General features: G+C 43.4%; 1 protein-coding gene across 4 annotated transcripts in view; it reads left to right on the top strand.

The window, feature by feature from the left end:
* The window catches only part of CCDC149 (coiled-coil domain containing 149), a 93821-nt gene that overhangs the window by 24074 nt on the left and 51819 nt on the right, over nucleotides 1-17928 (top strand). For all 4 annotated transcript variants that reach the window (XM_019480239.2, XM_006260428.4, XM_019480243.2 and 1 more), the window contains exon 4: nucleotides 9270-9377. In XM_019480239.2, coding sequence (XP_019335784.1) covers nucleotides 9270-9377 — 108 coding nt within the window. The remainder of the gene's footprint in view (nucleotides 1-9269; nucleotides 9378-17928) is intronic.

Raw genomic sequence — 17928 nt, 5'->3', positions numbered from 1 at the left:
CGAGCAAAAATCTGCAAAATAACATCTTCAGAGAAGTGGGACTAACAGGTAAGCACTAATTCCTTATCTACCTCTCAGGGATGTTGTGATGATTGATAAATGTGATTTTCCGCCACTCTTTTAAGGGGGTTGGTATGAAGATAAAAAGCACCACTTCTCTGCCAAAGTAGGCCTAGCAGCTTTGTTCTGGCTTGTAGATGTATGGCTGACTTAGTGCAAGTGGGTAGGTAGAAAACAGCAAGATGGTTTGTCCTTGGAATGCATTAGAGGGCATTCTTTTTGCAGATTTCCAAGGGCACCTGCTAGAAGACTCCAGGCAACAGAGTGGAGAGACTTTGGTTCCTGCAGATCTTCAGTGGGACAGAGAGGTGGTATCTCAGTAGTGTTGTGAGCAAAGAGCTGACATTTTTAGCACTGTAGTAGAATGGCACTTTAGCACTTGTTCTGTAGAATAGCACTTAAAAAGATGCAGGTTAAAAGGAAAATGTGTATTAATAAAAGGTGGAAAGTTGAGCCTAACAGTCATGTTAACAGCAGCTTTAAAATCTAGGGGCTCATTTCAGATCCTGTCATTCACCAAGTTTTCTCTCCTTCACTTTCAACATTTTATTTTGCTGGCATAGAGAGAACCCTCCCAAAGAGTAAACTTGAATCTCCTGGGAAAAACAAACTGATGTTAATTAGTCATCATACTAAGAATGCTATAGGTATTTTGTTTCCTTTTTCATGTTGTGCTTAAGGCAAAATTGTCCACCTCAAAATCTGAAAACAATTACAGTGACTCCTATGAAGCAATCAAATGAGAGGATTTTCTCTGGGCCAATGTCAAAGCTTTTAAACAGAAATTATTTATTCTGTCTTTAGCTAAGTCAGAGTAATAGTAAAAAATACCTGATATAGTGTGCACTGTGTGATTGGTATATGGGGACCATTGAATGCTCTGTTTGAGCAGTATTTCTGCCAGATTGTTTTTACCTTTTCTGATGGTGATGCTGAAGTCCTCAGTTCTTATTTGGGGTGCAGGTGAGATGCTAAGAACAAGCTAGTGGGTTAAAAAAAGTGGCATCTTAAAGGAGGCTACAGCTGCTGCCTACCTGTGTTTCTCTTGTCAGCTGTCACCAGGCAGACGGATTTGGCTGGCAACATATAATACTGCTCTGTACGTGACTAGAGCTGACATGTAAAAGATTTCTTGCTTGATAAGCAAAAAAATGGCTCTACATCTATCTATAGTATTGCTCTTTGATTTTTGTATTTATTGCCATAAAGAGCTTAGTAGGAAAAAAATCCATAATCCGTCATTAATCAGCTCTCTAGCTACAAAAAAATCCCAGCCTGCATTCTAGAATTGCAGTATTGAAAGTTATCCATAGGGGTGTCGAAGTAAGCAAGCCTTTTTTGTCTCATTTCATTTTGCTAAACATTGTCAGGTTTTGGCTGATGTATTTTCAAGAGCTTAGATCCTCCTGCCTTGAGACCACAGACTTTTTTTTAACCTCAGTTTATTATTAAAAGTCTGGTTTTTTTTTTTCTCCCCCCCCAATGTGACATCTGGTAGGTGTATTTTGTTTGATACATCCAGGTCATGGTAGCTTCAGAAGAATTCTGGAGAAAGACAGTGGGTGGTTTCTATCACATACTAAAAAACACATTAAGCTTAGTTTCCATAATAAGAAAATAGTAGTGCTAGCAGAGGTCATCAATTTTTGTAGCTTGCAGCGAATGGGGGATGTTGGTAAGCAAAGCAGGTTTTACTGTATTAACTCAGCCATCATCTTCATACAAAAGCATTGAAGGAGAAACTGCAATTAAATTTGCTATCAATCACACTCCCCAAGTGTGCTAGGTGTTCCATCAAATTTTTTTTCCTGTTTTTCTCCTAGTCTGGTGGTATGTGTTTGTTGAAGGTGTGGCTGTAAGAAACAGAAACCCTGTAAGGCAGTGGTGCTCAACCTTTTTTGTCCAGTGGGCCAGATTGGCAGTGCCTGGTTCATCTACAAGCCAGATCCAGCCAGCATTCCTAAGTCAGGTGCCCATTCGGTCACAGTGGGCACCATCTGGCTGTGTGGAGGGGGACAAGGGCAGGCCAGCTCCAACAGCCCCACAGGGGAAAGGAGCTTGTCCCAACCCATGGAGATGGGGATGGACCTGGTCCTGTGAGAGAGAGGCTCAGGTCTCAACCTGGCCGTACAGGGAGGAAATGGGGCATGGCCTAGACCTGTGGGGGGAAAGGAGGGTACAGCTAGTTCCCAAACCAGTCCCAGAGTGGGAATGGGGCATGGTCTGGTCCTGCTGGGAAAGAAGGGGGCGTGGTCCAGCCCCAATCCAGAAGCGAGGGAGGTGTGGCCTGGCCCTTCAGGTACAGGCTTGCAGCCACATAGGGTTTGGGGATTTGGAAGCAGGGAGGGTGGCCGTATAAATGGTCACTGCTCCCCTGCTGTCAAACTTCCACAGGGAGCACCATGGGCAGATGCAATGGCTCCATGGGCTGATCACCCCTCCATGGATGAACAACCTTATAGCAGGTTGAGCACCTCTGCTGTAAGGTTTTAACACAGAAAAGGGTTTCATTTACACACTTTAGTTTCTAGTCATTAAAGATATTTTTAGATCTTTCCTTTCTACATTGTTGTCTCCCTTCTCCTTTCCTCCACTTCTAGCCCCTGCTCTCCCTCTTTTTCCTTCTCTTCCTCTGCACCTCCTATGTCCCCCCCCCCCAAAAAAAAAAAAAAAAAGATAACCCACCATCTTTTCAAGCAGTGTCTAAAGGTAGGAGGATTTCTTGAGTGTCACACAAGATTTATGTGCCAGAGAATTGAGAGGTACATTAAAGGCTGTGCTACTATCCATCATTTTTACAGTAGTCTGAAGGAAAATAACATTTTTCTGTGTGGCTAGATTTTGAGAAACTGTTAAAAGTATCAAATTCAAGGAGAGTGGAATGTTCCAGGATTGCTACTTGGCTGTAGAATTTTTTCTTCTCGTTGTCATTTGGTTTAAATTCTGCTTTGGTCAGTAATGAATAAAAAAACACTGCTGCCTGACATGATTCACTGTCCTATATTTTAACTTGTAACTTTTTTACTAGTGACTTGAGATGGTTATGCATGCTTAAGGCCAAGCCCTTTTCCACTGTTCATCTCCCTCCCACCCGAAAATTTAGAGTACTTTTCTGTAAATAATTTTGTGTGTGTTTCATGTGTCTGCTTACACTCTGCATGTTGCTCACTCCTTGGCTTCATCTCTGATTCATATTCCCTTATTCCTGATACGTAACAGAAACCTGTCACGCTGCACTCCAAGTCCTCCACTTTTTTTCCTTCCCAGCCCCAAGCAGGATCTCTGTATATAGTGATAACAGCTGCTTTGGTCAGGATTGGTAGGAAATGGATGTGGAGGATTTTTTTTAGGTCTGGATGTGTTCTTAGGCCTGGACCTTCTCTGCTCAGATTGTGAATATTAACGTTTCTTAGATTTTGTAGACATTTGGGCTGCCAGGGACCCTGGAGGATCATCGAGTCCAGCCCCCTGCCCCAGGGGCAGGAAGTCAGCAGGGATCATAGGATCCCAGCAAGATAAGCATCCAAATGTGTCTTGCAGGCGTTCAAAGCAGGTGCTTGAATCGCCTCTGGCGGCAGTCTATTCCAAACCTTGGGGGCTCAGACAGTAAAGAAATTCTTTCTTATGTCCAGCCTGAATTGGTCGCGGCAGAGTTTGTGACTGCTCAATCTTGTCATCCCTTGGGGCGCTCTGGTGAACAGACGTTCCCCCATATACTGGTGGTCACCCCTGATAAACCCCTGATAGGTGGCCACCAGATCACCCCTGAGCCTGTGCTTTTCCAGGCTGAAGAGTCCCATGGCTCTCAGCCTCTCATCATAAGGTCTGTTTTCCTGACCTCTGATTATGCGCATGGCTCTCCTCTGCACTTTCAAGCTTCTCCACATCCCTTTTGAGAATTGTGGAGCCCAAAACTGGACGCAGTACTCCAGCTGCGGCCTCACCAAGGCCGAGTACAATGGGAGAATGACGTCTCGGGATTTGCTTGAGAAGCATCTATGGATGAAAGCCAGCGTTTTACTAGCCGCAGCATCACATTGACGGCTCGTGTTCATCTTGTGGTCAATGATGACCCCCAAGTCCCTTTCATCCGTAGTGCTAACCAGTATAGCACTGCCGAGCCTATAAGCATGCTGCAGGTTTTTCCTCCCAAGGTTGAGAACCGTGCATTTTTTCAGTGTTGAGCACCATCAGGTTCTCGTCCGCCCATTTCATGAGCCTGTCAAGATCTGCCTGGATCACCCTCCTGTCTTCAGGTGTGGATGCTTTACCCCAGAGTTTGGTGTCATCTGCAAACTTGGCCAGTCCGCTTCTGACACAGATGTCCACATCATTGATGAAGATGTTAAATAGTATAGGCCCTAGGACAGAGTCTTGAGGGACCCCACTGGTGACCATGCACCAAGACGATTGGCTTCCATCGACTACCACCCTCTGGGTCCTACCGCGGAGCCAATTCCCCAGCCAGCGGATTGTGGTGAGGTCGAAGTTGTAGTTAGCCAGTTTAGCCATTTCTTAGGGCTGAGGCCCCTGGCAGACTTACACGACCAGTTAATCACATCTTAAGTAGTAACCTGGCCACGTGTTCAAGCAGTTAATGACACGATAAAGCAGGGAATAAGCCACAAAGTTATTACACAAAATACATGTAATAACTTTGTGGCTGGCATCCTCCATCCTACCTTAAATAGAATATGTGGCATCTCCCAGCCTCAGGAGCACACAGGCGCTTTCAAGATTTTGGTGCAGTTCCAGGGCTGGGAGTTCTAGTCAGCTGATTGGCTCTTGGCTGCCATGTACTCCCCTGACTGGAAGAACCATTCAGCTAATAAGCCATGGATTGGCCAAGGGCTCTGATGCATTTTAGTGGCTGAGAGCACCATCAGCAAACAGGTGCTCCAAGCCACAGGAGCACCGGGCCCCTGTCTTGCTACTTGCTGGTGCAAGGATAGCCCAGGATCATGATCCCAGGCACCCCCTGCACTGGCAATAGGGCACAATTGGGATCTTATCCTTGATCCCACAGTGCCTTCTGCCACGTAGCCTGGCAGGAGGTATGATTGTTGGGATGGCAGATCAGATCCCATTATGCCTTTAATTGAACTTCTGCTAGAGGAGTGAGGTACCTAAATTATGTCTTCTGCCTTTTCCGAGAGCCCAAGAATATGTTGATGACAGCAGAGACTGACAGAACTTCAGAAAGATTTCTTAAAGTTTGGCAGTTGACTGGGTGTTGGAGACTAGTATTATCCAGTCTCTTGTATTAAAAAAAATAGCTGAAATTTGAGATTTGGAATAGGGTTTTTTGTTGTTTTTAAAAAAATATTTTTCACCATTTTGTAGTGGACAAGTGTTCTTGCAGTAGTAAAGGGCCACTGTACTCTAAAGTTTTAGGTTTTTTTTTCTTTTTTCCCTCCCAAAAGTACCGAAGTATATCAAGACAAGTGAGAGTTAAATAATTTAGTAGAGAATCAAAGAGTAGAAGGAGGTGTAAATAGATCACTAACATTTATGATATCCATCCTGAAGGCTTCTTTAGAATTAAAAGCATCCTTCAAAGAAAGTAAGAAAAGAATAGTTGACTTTTTAATAACTTTCAAAGAGATATTCAGTAATAATTAGGCAAGTTCAGTGAGTTTCATTGTCCTTAAATGCAGTTGGCTTCAATGTATGTTTTGCCTGTTCCACAAATATGGAAAATGGTTGCCAGGTAGAAAAATGAGCCCTGTATAGATTTCTTCTCTTTTTCTTTAAAAAGAGATTCTTGTAAGTTCACGTTCCCAGTCCTCCATTGTTAGGGGTTTATCATCTTTCAGCCATCTGGTAATAAGTTTTCTAGCACATGCCAAAGAATCTGGCCATGCATAGTTTAAAGGACAGTGATTTCTTGGCTCCGATTAAGCCTACCAGAGCACCTAGAGTTCCATAATTCTCTCCTCTTCCAGGTTTAACTGAGAGCCTTAATGATATCTTTCCAAAACCATTAAAATCTGGGACAATCTAAAATATATGCTGTGTGGAGCCTGTAAGCTTAGAAAATGTGTTCTTTAGCAATTATTCATCAGTGACATAGCTCACTTACTTTAGTTCAACGAGTATAAAAGAAGCTTTACATTTAGGAGCAAGCCTGTATTCAACTCACTGAAATGTACCTAGCATGTTTAAAGAGACTGTCTTTATTTTTGGGTCTAAATGCTTTATTTAGTATTTCTCCCAAACTCCCAGTTGAGTCTAAAGATTATTGTCAAGTTAAGTCATTTGTGTGAGCTGGGAAATAAAATTCAGCAGGAAATTGCAATTTCAAAGGAACAGTTTTATCAGACAAATCCTGAAAATGGAGACTTAGTATGGGTGTGTGAATGCTCCTGTATGTGTTCAATAAGAGTTGGATTTTGGTTCCAAGTTGGTAGAATCCCAGTGATACCACTGTAAATGCTGATGAGTGGGATGTTTGAAAGAATTCAGTGCAGCCTTTAGACTTGTTTTAATTCATTATAGAAAGGGGATTTCACAAATAGAAGTATTTCAAGGAGGCTTGTACAAATGGCATTCATTGGAAGTAGCATACTGTTGTTTAACCAGCCTTTATCAAACATGAATTAGTTTCTTTTACAAAATGTAATTAGAACTTTTCAAGTTATTTGATTCTAGATGAACCTCACCCTCAGCTGCACTGTTTCAGATGTAAATGCCCTGCTAATAACCTGAAATATTAACTTCCCTTAAAAACAGTGTATCAGAACCATTTATTGAATGCAGAGGTGTAGCAGGGCAGCTCTGTGCCCTGGGTGCAGGCAGCGCATGGGCAGGCAGAACTGGCTGCTGCACAGCCCATGGTAGTGGCGGTTATTTTTGCACCCCTCCTCCCCCCACACACCTTTCAGTTACACCAATGACTGAATGAGTCCTGAAGCTGCCTGCATAATCTGTTCAGTGTATTGATGGTTGTTACTCATTTTTTAGCAAATAAAAAAGATAATTTTGTCGATCAAGCATATGTTAAAGAAGCTTCAGTGCTCACTGGATCTTCCTGTCTATATTGGTCAGATTTTCATGTTTGAGGCCATATAATGAGGGACTGTGGGTATCTAAAGTCCTCTTTTAGTCCTCTTTTAAAATAAATAAACAAAATACATTTAAAATAAAATAAATTAAAAAGTTGTACTTAAGTTATGTAGGTGATTTTGATCCTTTTACCTAGTGCCCATTCAGATTACTTGCAATTTAATCCTTCATACATTTGAGGGCATGAGTATACAAGAGAGTAGTTCTCTTGAAAAAGATGCAACCAAGTGTGTAGACATGATGTGCCAGTAAAATGATTTGCAGTCAATCATCCTATTGTTCCATGATGCCTGGGGGCATATTTTTTTTGTCTGTTTTAATTCATACAGGTAAGTTATGGGGCTAGGGTGGTAGTGGGGAAAGGAGGGAAAGAATGAGTGGTTGTTTACTAAATTAAGCCTAAGTAGCACTTTAGGTCCCTAAGTTCATTTTTGGGTCTCACTTTAAAACTTCCTCCCACTTGGTTAAATGGTTAACCTTCTTGTAGTAGTGCAGCCCTGGCCCCTTAACTGCTGTTTGCCCCAAAATGTACATGCACCTCTGCTGGCAATGAACCAGTCTGGGGTTCCATGGACCCTGTTGCTGTTGCTTGTGGCCTCCCTGCCACCTGCTGCAAGCAGCCTGGGCTTTATGGTGGGTGGTAGGGGCCTGCTTAGAGCCTGGGCTGGTTATGGCAGGCGGTCAGGAGCATGCAGCTGCAAGAGGGCCTGTGGAGCCCCAGCCTGGCTCATTGTCGGTGGCGGGTGCACACGCATCTCAGGGTGGATGATAGGGAAGGGGCCAGAGCTGTGCTGCCACAAGAAGTATCAGGCCCCTTGTAGCTCTCCCACTGCTTCCCTGCCATACTAGGTATTTCTTGTGGCCCCCACACCCCTCTCCTCCTTGCTCCTCCCTCTTCCCTGCCCTATCACTTTCAGGGGCATAGTGCCACTTCCCTTCCCCACCTGCCCCTTCAACGCCAGATTACTCCCTGCCCTGTGCTAACTGATAACCAGTAAGGTATGTGAACAGTTGAATGTTTAAACATCTAACTGTTCACATCACTAACTGAGACTTGCAGTTCTTCACCAAATCCTACTTGGAAAAGCTAGAAATGCTTTTTCATTTATATATATAGAAATAATCTCTCTCACTCTTTCTCTCTTGCTCTCTCTGTTTTGTAACAGTTGACTGTACTTCCCCGAGCAACATCAACATGCTGCATATAGGGCATCCAAAGTACAAAACTTACAGATTGGGTAGTGACAAAAGGAAAACTCCTGGGTGTTTTCCCCTGCCCTAACCTCCGAGCACTGAGCCCTAATGCATGTTTTGTGAGGCACACCAACAGAAAAAAAAGCATAAATAAAGTCTAACTGCTCATTTTCCAGCTGCCCTACTTTTTATGGCTGACAAAGAAAGAGATTATACTGTATTTTGGTTATTGATTAAGCTGGTAAAATGCAATAAACAAATTAGAAATCAGTCTGGTAAACAATACAGACTTTTCAAGATGTCAGGAATAACTTTTCTTATAGGACATTATGTTTTAGAGGAGTGTACGTGTGTGGTATTCCTGTTGAAAGAATATTGTTTTGCAGTTAATATAATTTTTTCAGTAACCGGAAAATTTCAGGACAGGCTTACAGTTTTTAAAACTTTACCCCAGTTTTATAAAAATGCTTCCACAATAATTGTGTTGGGGGCTTGGGTTAAGGAAGAAGTTTTGGTCTTTTTAATTAATTTGGTAGGAAAATTCTATACAATATCAGTAGAAGAAAATATCCAGCCTATTTCATATAATGTATTCCAGCTATGCTTTTGCCTAATTATACATGTTTAAAACAGTTTGGCTACTTCATACAGAATATTGTCAAGTTGTATTTTATTCTCCGTGGTATGAGAAAGAGTGTGGGTATTCCCATCTGGCTTTGTTTGTTTTTTTAAGTACTATTCTAGAGCTTTGTATCCACACATGCTATATTTATTTTGCAGTAATTTAGATAAAGGAACCCTGATGGCTTTTGTTGTCTCTAATGACACACCATTTGGTCTAGATATCAACAGCAATAAAACTAAATACTGTTGAAAGGTGGCCAATAAACCCAAGGTTCCTTCTCAGTCACCACAAGTATACTTGTCTGATAATGCACTAACTTTTCTAGGCTAATCTTGCCCAACTATTGAGTGATTCTCGGGATCGAAATAAGCATCTGGGAGAAGAAATAAAAGAACTGCAGCAAAGGCTGGGAGAAGTGCAAGGCGACAATAAGGTATTGTAAACCTTTTCTCTTTAAAAGGATGACAGCAATGTAATGTGTAAACTGGACCGTAGGTCTTGTGTTTACTCCGCAGAAAAGGAGAATGAAAAAGTACTTTGCTCTGTTGATTTATGGGTTTCCAGAATATTTAGGATACAATGCTTGCTCAAAACAATGGAATCCAAGAAATTTGCACAGGATGCTATTAACCTAGGCTCCTTGATGTAATGCGTTGTTTTATTCTATTTTTTTCATGTATGTCTTATGGATCCTGCTTTGGGTGGATCACTACTGACTTCCTCTTTCTGCATTCTATCACTGACATTATCCTTTTAAATATACTCAGATGAGCATTATAGCTTTTCTTTGTCATGTAATTTATTTTTATTTTTTAGGTAAAAATATATTTTTAGACAATAAGATAAAATTTCATTAGAGGATAAAATAAAAAGCAGCATAACTTTTCCCTCAAAATGCACAGCAAGTGGTTTCAGTAGGTAGTTGGGTATTTAGTTACGTACAGTTAACAACTGACTACTGCATTCAAAACAAATTATTTTATTACTAAATTTACCAAGTGATATGGAACATTACTCAATTTAGCTGCTCAGTATTAATGCAGCTCCAACTCAGTATTAATTATCTATCTTAAATGGAATGATTAACCACAGACCAAATGCATAGCACTTGTTGCTAGAGCCATGTGCAAAATACATACACAAATCAAGCTAGAAACATAAAGGAAGAGTTCAAAACCAAAAGCTAACAGGAGCTAGGACATGGTGATGTCCTGTTAGAAAAAAGATATCTTTAAGATTTAAAATTGTTTAAGAAATTTATTTCAAGTCCAAAGAATATGAAAATTAATGTTTTTGACTTTCCTGGGTTTTTTTCCCTGGAAGATCATCTTGAAATAGCACACTGGAGTAGGAGCTTTTTCAGTCTGCAGTCTGAAGTGACTAAGGAACTGAATCTTTTAACAAATACAGCTTTCATCCCTTCTATTTGTCTTGCTGGGTTAAGACCTATAATGCCGCACAGAGGGAAATATTTCTGAGGACATATTTAATCTGTATCCCAGTGGTGGGGACAGCGTGGAACAGAATCTTATTAGGGCAATGGTTTCAACCTTTTCTCATTTGTGGACCCCTAAACAATCTTGAATGGAGGTGCGGACCCCTTTGAATTGTAAGTGTGGGTATTCACATACTTTTGATTGATCATCTTTCACAGACCCCTTGGACATCTGTGGCTCGTCCCCGCTGCCACCACCACCACCCCACAGGCTTGGGGGGGCCCGGATGTGGTGTGTGGTGTCAGCAGTGGAGACAGCCTCAGGGCAGCCCTGCTGCAGGCGTCAATCAGCCACAGCCAGAAGGGTCCTGGAAGTTGTGAGCATGCCTGCTGCCAGGTCCAGCTCTTGTCCAGTGCCCAGCACTGGCCACAGCCAGTCATCATGGGCAGGACTGCCTTGCTCCATCTCTTTGCCTTCCCCTCCCCCACAGCCATGCCACAACTACAGGATGACCCCACAGCTTACATCAGCACCCTGCCCACATATCAGAAGCAGCACTGGGCAGGTGCTGGCATCAGCTGTTGACTCAGCTAGTAGCTTCTCCCTGGGGATTGGGGCATCTGCCTGAGCCCCTCTTTGGGGTAGAAGTGTGGGCCAGAGGCTGAACCTGCTGTAGCTGCCACCCGCACCCACACCAGCTTCCTGCCCACAGCCCCATCCTACATAGGGAGGTTTGGTGAGCTGGGGTGGGGGGTGGGAAATGCTGACCCAGCCCACAACAGCTCACCAAAACTCCCTTTGTGGCTTACAGACTCAAATAATTGTCCAGCCCTGCCTTGGACATAGTCTGTGGACCCCAGAGGTCTATGGACCACAATTTGGAAGCAACAGTCCTAAGAAGCCATGGGTCTTATCCATGGATCCCAGGAATCTCAGTTGCCATGACATACTCAGGATATTACCAGTTCTAACAGCAGAGGCAGGGTGATTAGGTTGGAACAGGATGCTATGATAACATAGCTGTGCTCATGTACCCTTTTGGTACCTGAAGTAGTTAGAATATCTTTAAACAGTATTGTGGAGGGGACATACCCTTAGAGGTCTGCATATTGTTCCCTCTATGCTTGACTGTAGTTGCTGAAATTATAAGTACACTCACTTCTGTGTCCAAATTCTTAGCCCAGTGCTGCTGTCCATCAGCACCATTCCTGCTGAAAGTTCTCATGCCCTGTTTTCCACTTTGGGCACAGACAGAAATTACATTTGTCATATGATCAGCCCTTTGAAAGCACTCTAAAGCCATGCCCTAACAGAAGAGCACAGCTGCAGGGCACTCTGATTGAGTGACAAATTAACCCTCATTGTATGAGCATTCAAATGAAGACACTCCAAAGAAGAGTGGTTTCATTAATTTCGGTCTGGTCCAGTGATGGGCTTCTGCAGCACAGCTCAGCCGCTGGTGCTGTCTCAGGATGAGTGGGGGAGAAGGCAGGGGAGAGAGGTCCATTCTGGGATTTCCCCAGCTGTGCTGAGGGGGGCAGGTGGATTGGATCCCCATCACCACCATCTCTGGTGTAGCTGGGGAAATCCCAGAACAGATCTCCCTTCCCTGCCTTTTTCTCCTCTCATCCTGAGTCAGCACAGGGTCTGGGAGGGGGAGATGGAGCTGCAATCTCTCGCCCTGGATCAGCTCCAAATTGGAGCTTGATGTCCCACCCTCCCAGCGCAACAGCTAACATCTGTTGGGTCAGAAGGATCAGTTTAAATCATGGCGCTTTCTGTAAAAAAAAAAAAAAAAAAAAAAAAAAAAAATAACAAAAACAAACCCCCCCCCCCCCCCAAAAGTCCTTTTTGGACCTGGGAGCTGCACTTCTGTCTGAACCCTTTGTCCACATATGTGGATATTTACTTATTTATGGACTGTATGTGGCCCTGCACATTAAAAATAATTATGCATTTTTGTCAGTGAGAAGGAATTTCTAGAGTATGTTGTGTGCAGTTTAGCTATCTGAAACCTGCCCAGTTCCAGATATTTTATTCTCTACTTCCAGCTATATTTTAGGATTCAAGTAGTTTACTACCATTGATTTTGAGTGAAGTACTTTTTGTTGTTGTTTTTTTTTTAAGGTCCTTTTAACAACAGGTATGAATTAAGCTAAAGGCTGAAGCTAATTTATTTATTGGCCTATTCTGTGATTTTTTTTTTCCCTTTAAAACTCTGGTTTTGATATCCATAGGCCCATTTTTGGCATTCTAAGCTGTCTTTGCCCAGAATTCTCTCTACAGGTCAGTTTTCTCCAGCCGGCCATCTTTGGAACATCTGTACTCTTACATGATGGGCTGGATTGAATTTAGCAATCCTTGTTTGTCACTCAGTAAACTCAGTTATCCTGCAAGAGTTGCTTAAAATTCATGCTGTAATCATCAAATTCCTAAAAAAAATGGAGGAAGAAAGGGAATGGAGAATTGCACCAGGGATTAACTTAGTAAAAGATTTTCAGCTCTGCAACACAGCTACTTTTCACTTTAAAAAGTGACATACAGAGTTTATTTTACTACCAGCTTGCTGTCTTTTGAATCTCCTGACAGGTATTGGCTTAACTGGAGGCTTGGCCTCCATGTCTTACTTAACTCTCTCCTGTCTTTGATAAAGGAAGTTCTGGGTTTCTCTCCTGGACTGCTCTCTTCTTATCCCTTCTCCTGAAGTAAGAGCTGATTTTACTTCAGCAATGGAGTCCAGATAAATTATAGCATATACAAAAATCCAAAAATTTATAACAGTTTGCTTGGTCTTAGATTTTTATGCTTCCATTTTTCTCTCCCTGTTTTTCAAAGCAAAGGAGGGCATCCTGCCCAGCTGGTCTGCGTCAACTTTACTTCTGGCAAGAGATGAACAAACAGCTGCTTTTGCAGCAAGTGGTGCTGCTTATGGATGAACAATTCCGCCTGTGTCTCTATATGGGTGACTCATGCAGCCTTTGTCACTGAATGGCAAGAGCTTTGAAGAATTAAAAACCCCTTTAAATATCACACATTTGCTCTATTGATGGAAATGCTTTAATGGCGTGACTGTTTTAGAAATTGCTTCAATGTTTACCGCCAGTTAAATACAGTCACTTGGGCTAAGAAAGTGATTTTAACTGATGACCTTGTGCTTGCTATTGGAGTCCTGGATGCTAAGTGTTAAGAACATAATCACTAAAGTAATGACATATTACTTGTATTGAATATTTTTTAACTGGACTAATTTTTCCTTTTACTCAGCTGTAACGCCAATGGCATAAATAGTAAAATGCTTTCAGGTAGTCTCTTGAAGGATTTGCTGCCATTACAGGAATACAGCTACATTTACACTGCAGCACTGCAGCAGCAGACTTCTAAGACACTTTATTTTTATGATTGATCACTATCTCTTATCAACTCTGACACATGAAAACTACTCCATGTTTACAGGGTAGTTAATTTTTAGACCCTTTTTCTACCTAGAATTGAGGCAGTAATACTTAGAAAATAATACTTAAACCTGCAGGGGGCCCAATGAGATCACACTGTTCCATTTAAAGAAAGATATGGAATGAGTTGGAGAAACCACATGCTTCTAGAACAGAAGACTCAGGCTATCTAATTCCAAACTCACGCAAGTAACTGAAAGAGAAACAATTTCATGCATTGCTAAGGGTGAGGAAGATGCATGTTGTACGGAAAAGAACAACTCTGCTATTATTGATAATTTGCTGCCATTAGGCTGAAATCACTTACATATTCAAGAATGCATAAAATTAATCCCATTCATATATCTTCTGAGAATTGGGAACTAAAATTGCAGCTTTTATGATTGCCTTCTGTCATAACGTCTCCATAATTCAGCCAGGTGACCATGGCTACATAAACTGTGACTTCTACTCCCTGTATAGAACTTGCAAGTTGTGCTCACATGAAAATCCAGTGGGTCAGAGAAATCCCACTCACAGGCCCAGTATTGAAGTAACATGTGAGCTTGAATTTATTAGGTTTCCTCTATTCAAACAGCCTGCTCATTGTGTGTAGCTCATCTGCTTATCACAGTTCAAATCTGTGCACAGTTCAAACCTAAATTGCCACATTCCCAACCTAGGTCACCAGTTATCTACTGGTACCTACCTTGTGAACCCTGGTACAGCACATGGACCCACATTTTTATCATTGTTTTATCTAGATTTTTTTTCTCCATCAGAATTAGAGGATGCTGGGAAAATGCCATCAGCCACCTATCGGTACCAGAGCTTTTACTGATAGAGCAGCACTTAACTTTAGCAAATTGGGAAGTTTTCATTTAAAACACAAATACAGAAAAGGCCAGAGTAGGTATTTGGAAGGTTTGTATAGACATGTAGATGTTGTTCTGGTGTCCTTTTTAGGGCTGGGTCCTGCAAGTTTCAGTCAACCTGTTTTGACCTAATTGTTGCTAGGTCTGGACTCTTACAAGTGGTTGTTGTTCGTCCTTCAAATTTGAAGGTGACCATGACATCACTAGTTGGTTTCTGTGAGCATGTCAGTGGCTGATGAGGCCAATATGTGCTTTGAACTGTTTGTGGCACATTGAGCAAGAGATGCAGTGAGCCAAAGGAGGAAAAGTGCTCTTAGGGGGGCCAAAAGAAACATTTCAAGGAGTCCCTCAAGTCATCCTTGAAATGTTTCAGCATTGACCTGAAGTCTTGGAAAGATCTTGCTTATGATTATTCCACCTGGTGAAGCATCTTCCATACTGCAGCTACAGTCTATGCTCAGATAAGAACTGCTGAGGCAGAGCAGAAGCGCAAACAGCGTAAGTCTTGCAACAGCAGCACGTCTGCTCTTGATCAAGCAACTTGAAGTGGCATTTCTTGCTTACAAGTAGTTTAAGCTCATAAAACCTAAAAGTGCCACTGATCTCTCCCTTCCCAAATGAACCAAAAGAAGATTCAAAGAACTTCCCTCAAAATGCATATGCATGTTCTACAAAAGTAATGTAATAGTGCTCAATTCTCTACCTGGCAATGGTCCTTTTGTACAGATTGTGTCTTTAGCAGGAACTATTAATCTGCATGTATGTGAAGGTGAGGGTGAAGGGTGGAGGTGTTTTTCAGTGTAGGATATAATAAATCTAGTAACTTACCACTGATAACCAAAATTTTGAGGATAATTAATAAATCTGTTCCAGGTATCTGCCAGAAAAATATGTTATACTGCATAAAGGTAATCACATGCATAAGGCTTTGCAGTTTGGGGCTTAAAATAGCAATTTAGGATAGTTCTAGACCAGGGGCAGGCAAAATACAGCCTGTGGGCTACATCCGGGCCTGTCAGGCCATTCTGTCTGGCTTGCAGGGCCCCTAAAAAAAATTAGAAAGTTAATATTTATCTGCTTCTGGGTGCCTGTCAAGGGAGGCAGGGGAGGACCACCGGCAGTGGCCACAGTCCTTGGGGCCAGCTGGGCCAGCTCCTGCAGTTTCGGCACTGTAGCCAGGAACCACGTGGTGCTTGGTGGGGGAAGCAGGGAAATGGCAGTGGCAGGCGGGGGAAGGGGCAGTGAGCAGGCGCACAGAGCCCAGCAAGAGCTGGGTGGGAGTGCAGGGCCCACACCAGTGCACCAGGACCAGCACCAGCGGGGTCCCGAGCAGGGTAGGAGGAGCGTGGGGCTGGGCTACCAGGAGTTCTGTGGAGCTGGGCTGGCTCCCTCATCTCCCTGCTTGAGCAGTGCAGCCTGGACCCCGTGTTCCTGCCGCCCTGGTCTGGGCCCCTCTGGTGCTGGCCCTGGTACACTGGCATGGACCCCCTGCTCCTGCCCGGCTGTCACTGCACTCTGCACACCTGCTTTCTGCCTGTTCGCCCCGCCTGCCGGAGCCATTTCCCCACTTCCTCCCACCCACCTGCTGGCAACATGTGGGTTCCCAGCTGCAGTGCCAGGAGTGCAGGAGCAGCTGGAACATGGTGCCAGAGTGGCTGGGGGGGCAGAGGGGAAGGGGAAGCGTTAGGAGAAGGGCAGCAGTGGCAGACGGGGGGCAAGTGGCAGCAAGCGGAAGTGCGGGGCCTGCACCGGTGCCCTGGGGGCAGGTGTGGTGGGAGCAGAGAGCCTGGGCTTGCAGGAGCGCTGGCAAGGGGCTCTGCATGCTACAGGGGGTGGGATGAGCAGGCAGTGGGAAAACCCTCCCCCTCCACGCAAGCCACAGCCTTCTCCAGAACACAGCCCCCCACAAAACCCATACCCACCTTCTACACCCCCCTATACCTATCCACCCCCCCCACAAGTCACACACACACACACACACACACACACACACACACACACACATACACACATCATCCCCCATACCCTCCCCTACATCCCACATACCCACAAACCTGTACCCTCCCTCCCTCCCTCAATATATGAGAGTAAGGCTATATGTTAAGCTATTATACTGTCACTTCTATGCACACTTCTATGCACAAACACATGTAAATCAGGACAACAATATATATTTTTAATGAAATTAATGAATGTTGTAGTACATGTTTAATTTTTAGAATATAATTTGGTATTTTTCTGGTTCAGAGATGGCAAAATCCCTTGCTGAAAGCAGTAATTCCAGGGGGCAAGGGGAGAGACATCTGGTGGCAAAGCTCAGGGGTTAGGGGGTAGGACTTCCAGTCCCAAAATGGTGATCAGGGGGTGGGGCTACCCATGCAGCCCTCAGTGGCTTGCCAAAACTTGACCCTTTGCCTGAAATAATTGCCTGCACCTGTTCTAGGCCCTCTGTTAAGGTTTACCTCTGCTCTAATTCCTGCAGGACCCTGGTATGCTACTTTGCTGTAATTGTTGTCTATCATGAAGAACTTCCTGGTTGTGCATATTTGTTGCTTTCTGTTCCATTTGTTTAGTTTCTAATCTAGTTTTGAGGTTTGGAGTCAGACTTTTTCTGTAAAACATCTCCGGGCAAGGTCTGATTGGGGTATCTGTGCATTTCTGTATTTATACATAATTCTTTTAGCTAAACAATTAATTAAATATCTTGGTGTTTCAGAGATGCTAGTGTAGGATAGTGTTACTAATTAGTGAGTTCCTGCACTCTGAACTCTGTTAAGAACCTTTTTAATGTATGTTTAGCCAATAGGGAACCAGCAGCTCATTAAAGGACAATTTGCTTAAATCTGCTCTTTTGTAAATGTTTATGGAGTCTTGAGAGTTTCGTATGTATTAATCTATTCTTAGCCTACTCACTAAAGCTGAGTGGTTCTCTTCTGCATGACACAACTGAATAAAAATACAGTACCCAGAGGATAGGTGTATACATTTTATGATAAAATACTATGTCGCAGAGAACTGGGATGCCCTGCTCCTAGAGAGTGGAGACTGCTAGGGAGAGAGCCCTGGCAGGACATAATGAGCACAGCTGCAGGTTGCCAGGGCAACTGGAGGCAGCGAATGACCCACACCTGACAGCGATTAGCTGGCTGTAAGGGGCAAGGCCTGGCCCTTATAAAGCCCAGAGCTGAGGCCAGGTTGGCGGTTCCCTGCCAGCGGCCAGGGAGGCAGGAGCTAGGATGCGA

The sequence above is a fragment of the Alligator mississippiensis genome, chromosome 2, assembly GCF_030867095.1.
Source record: "Alligator mississippiensis isolate rAllMis1 chromosome 2, rAllMis1, whole genome shotgun sequence".
Classification (NCBI taxonomy): domain Eukaryota; kingdom Metazoa; phylum Chordata; order Crocodylia; family Alligatoridae; genus Alligator; species Alligator mississippiensis.
Note: the sequence above shows the minus strand (reverse complement) of the source record. Positions and strands in the feature narration are given on the sequence as shown.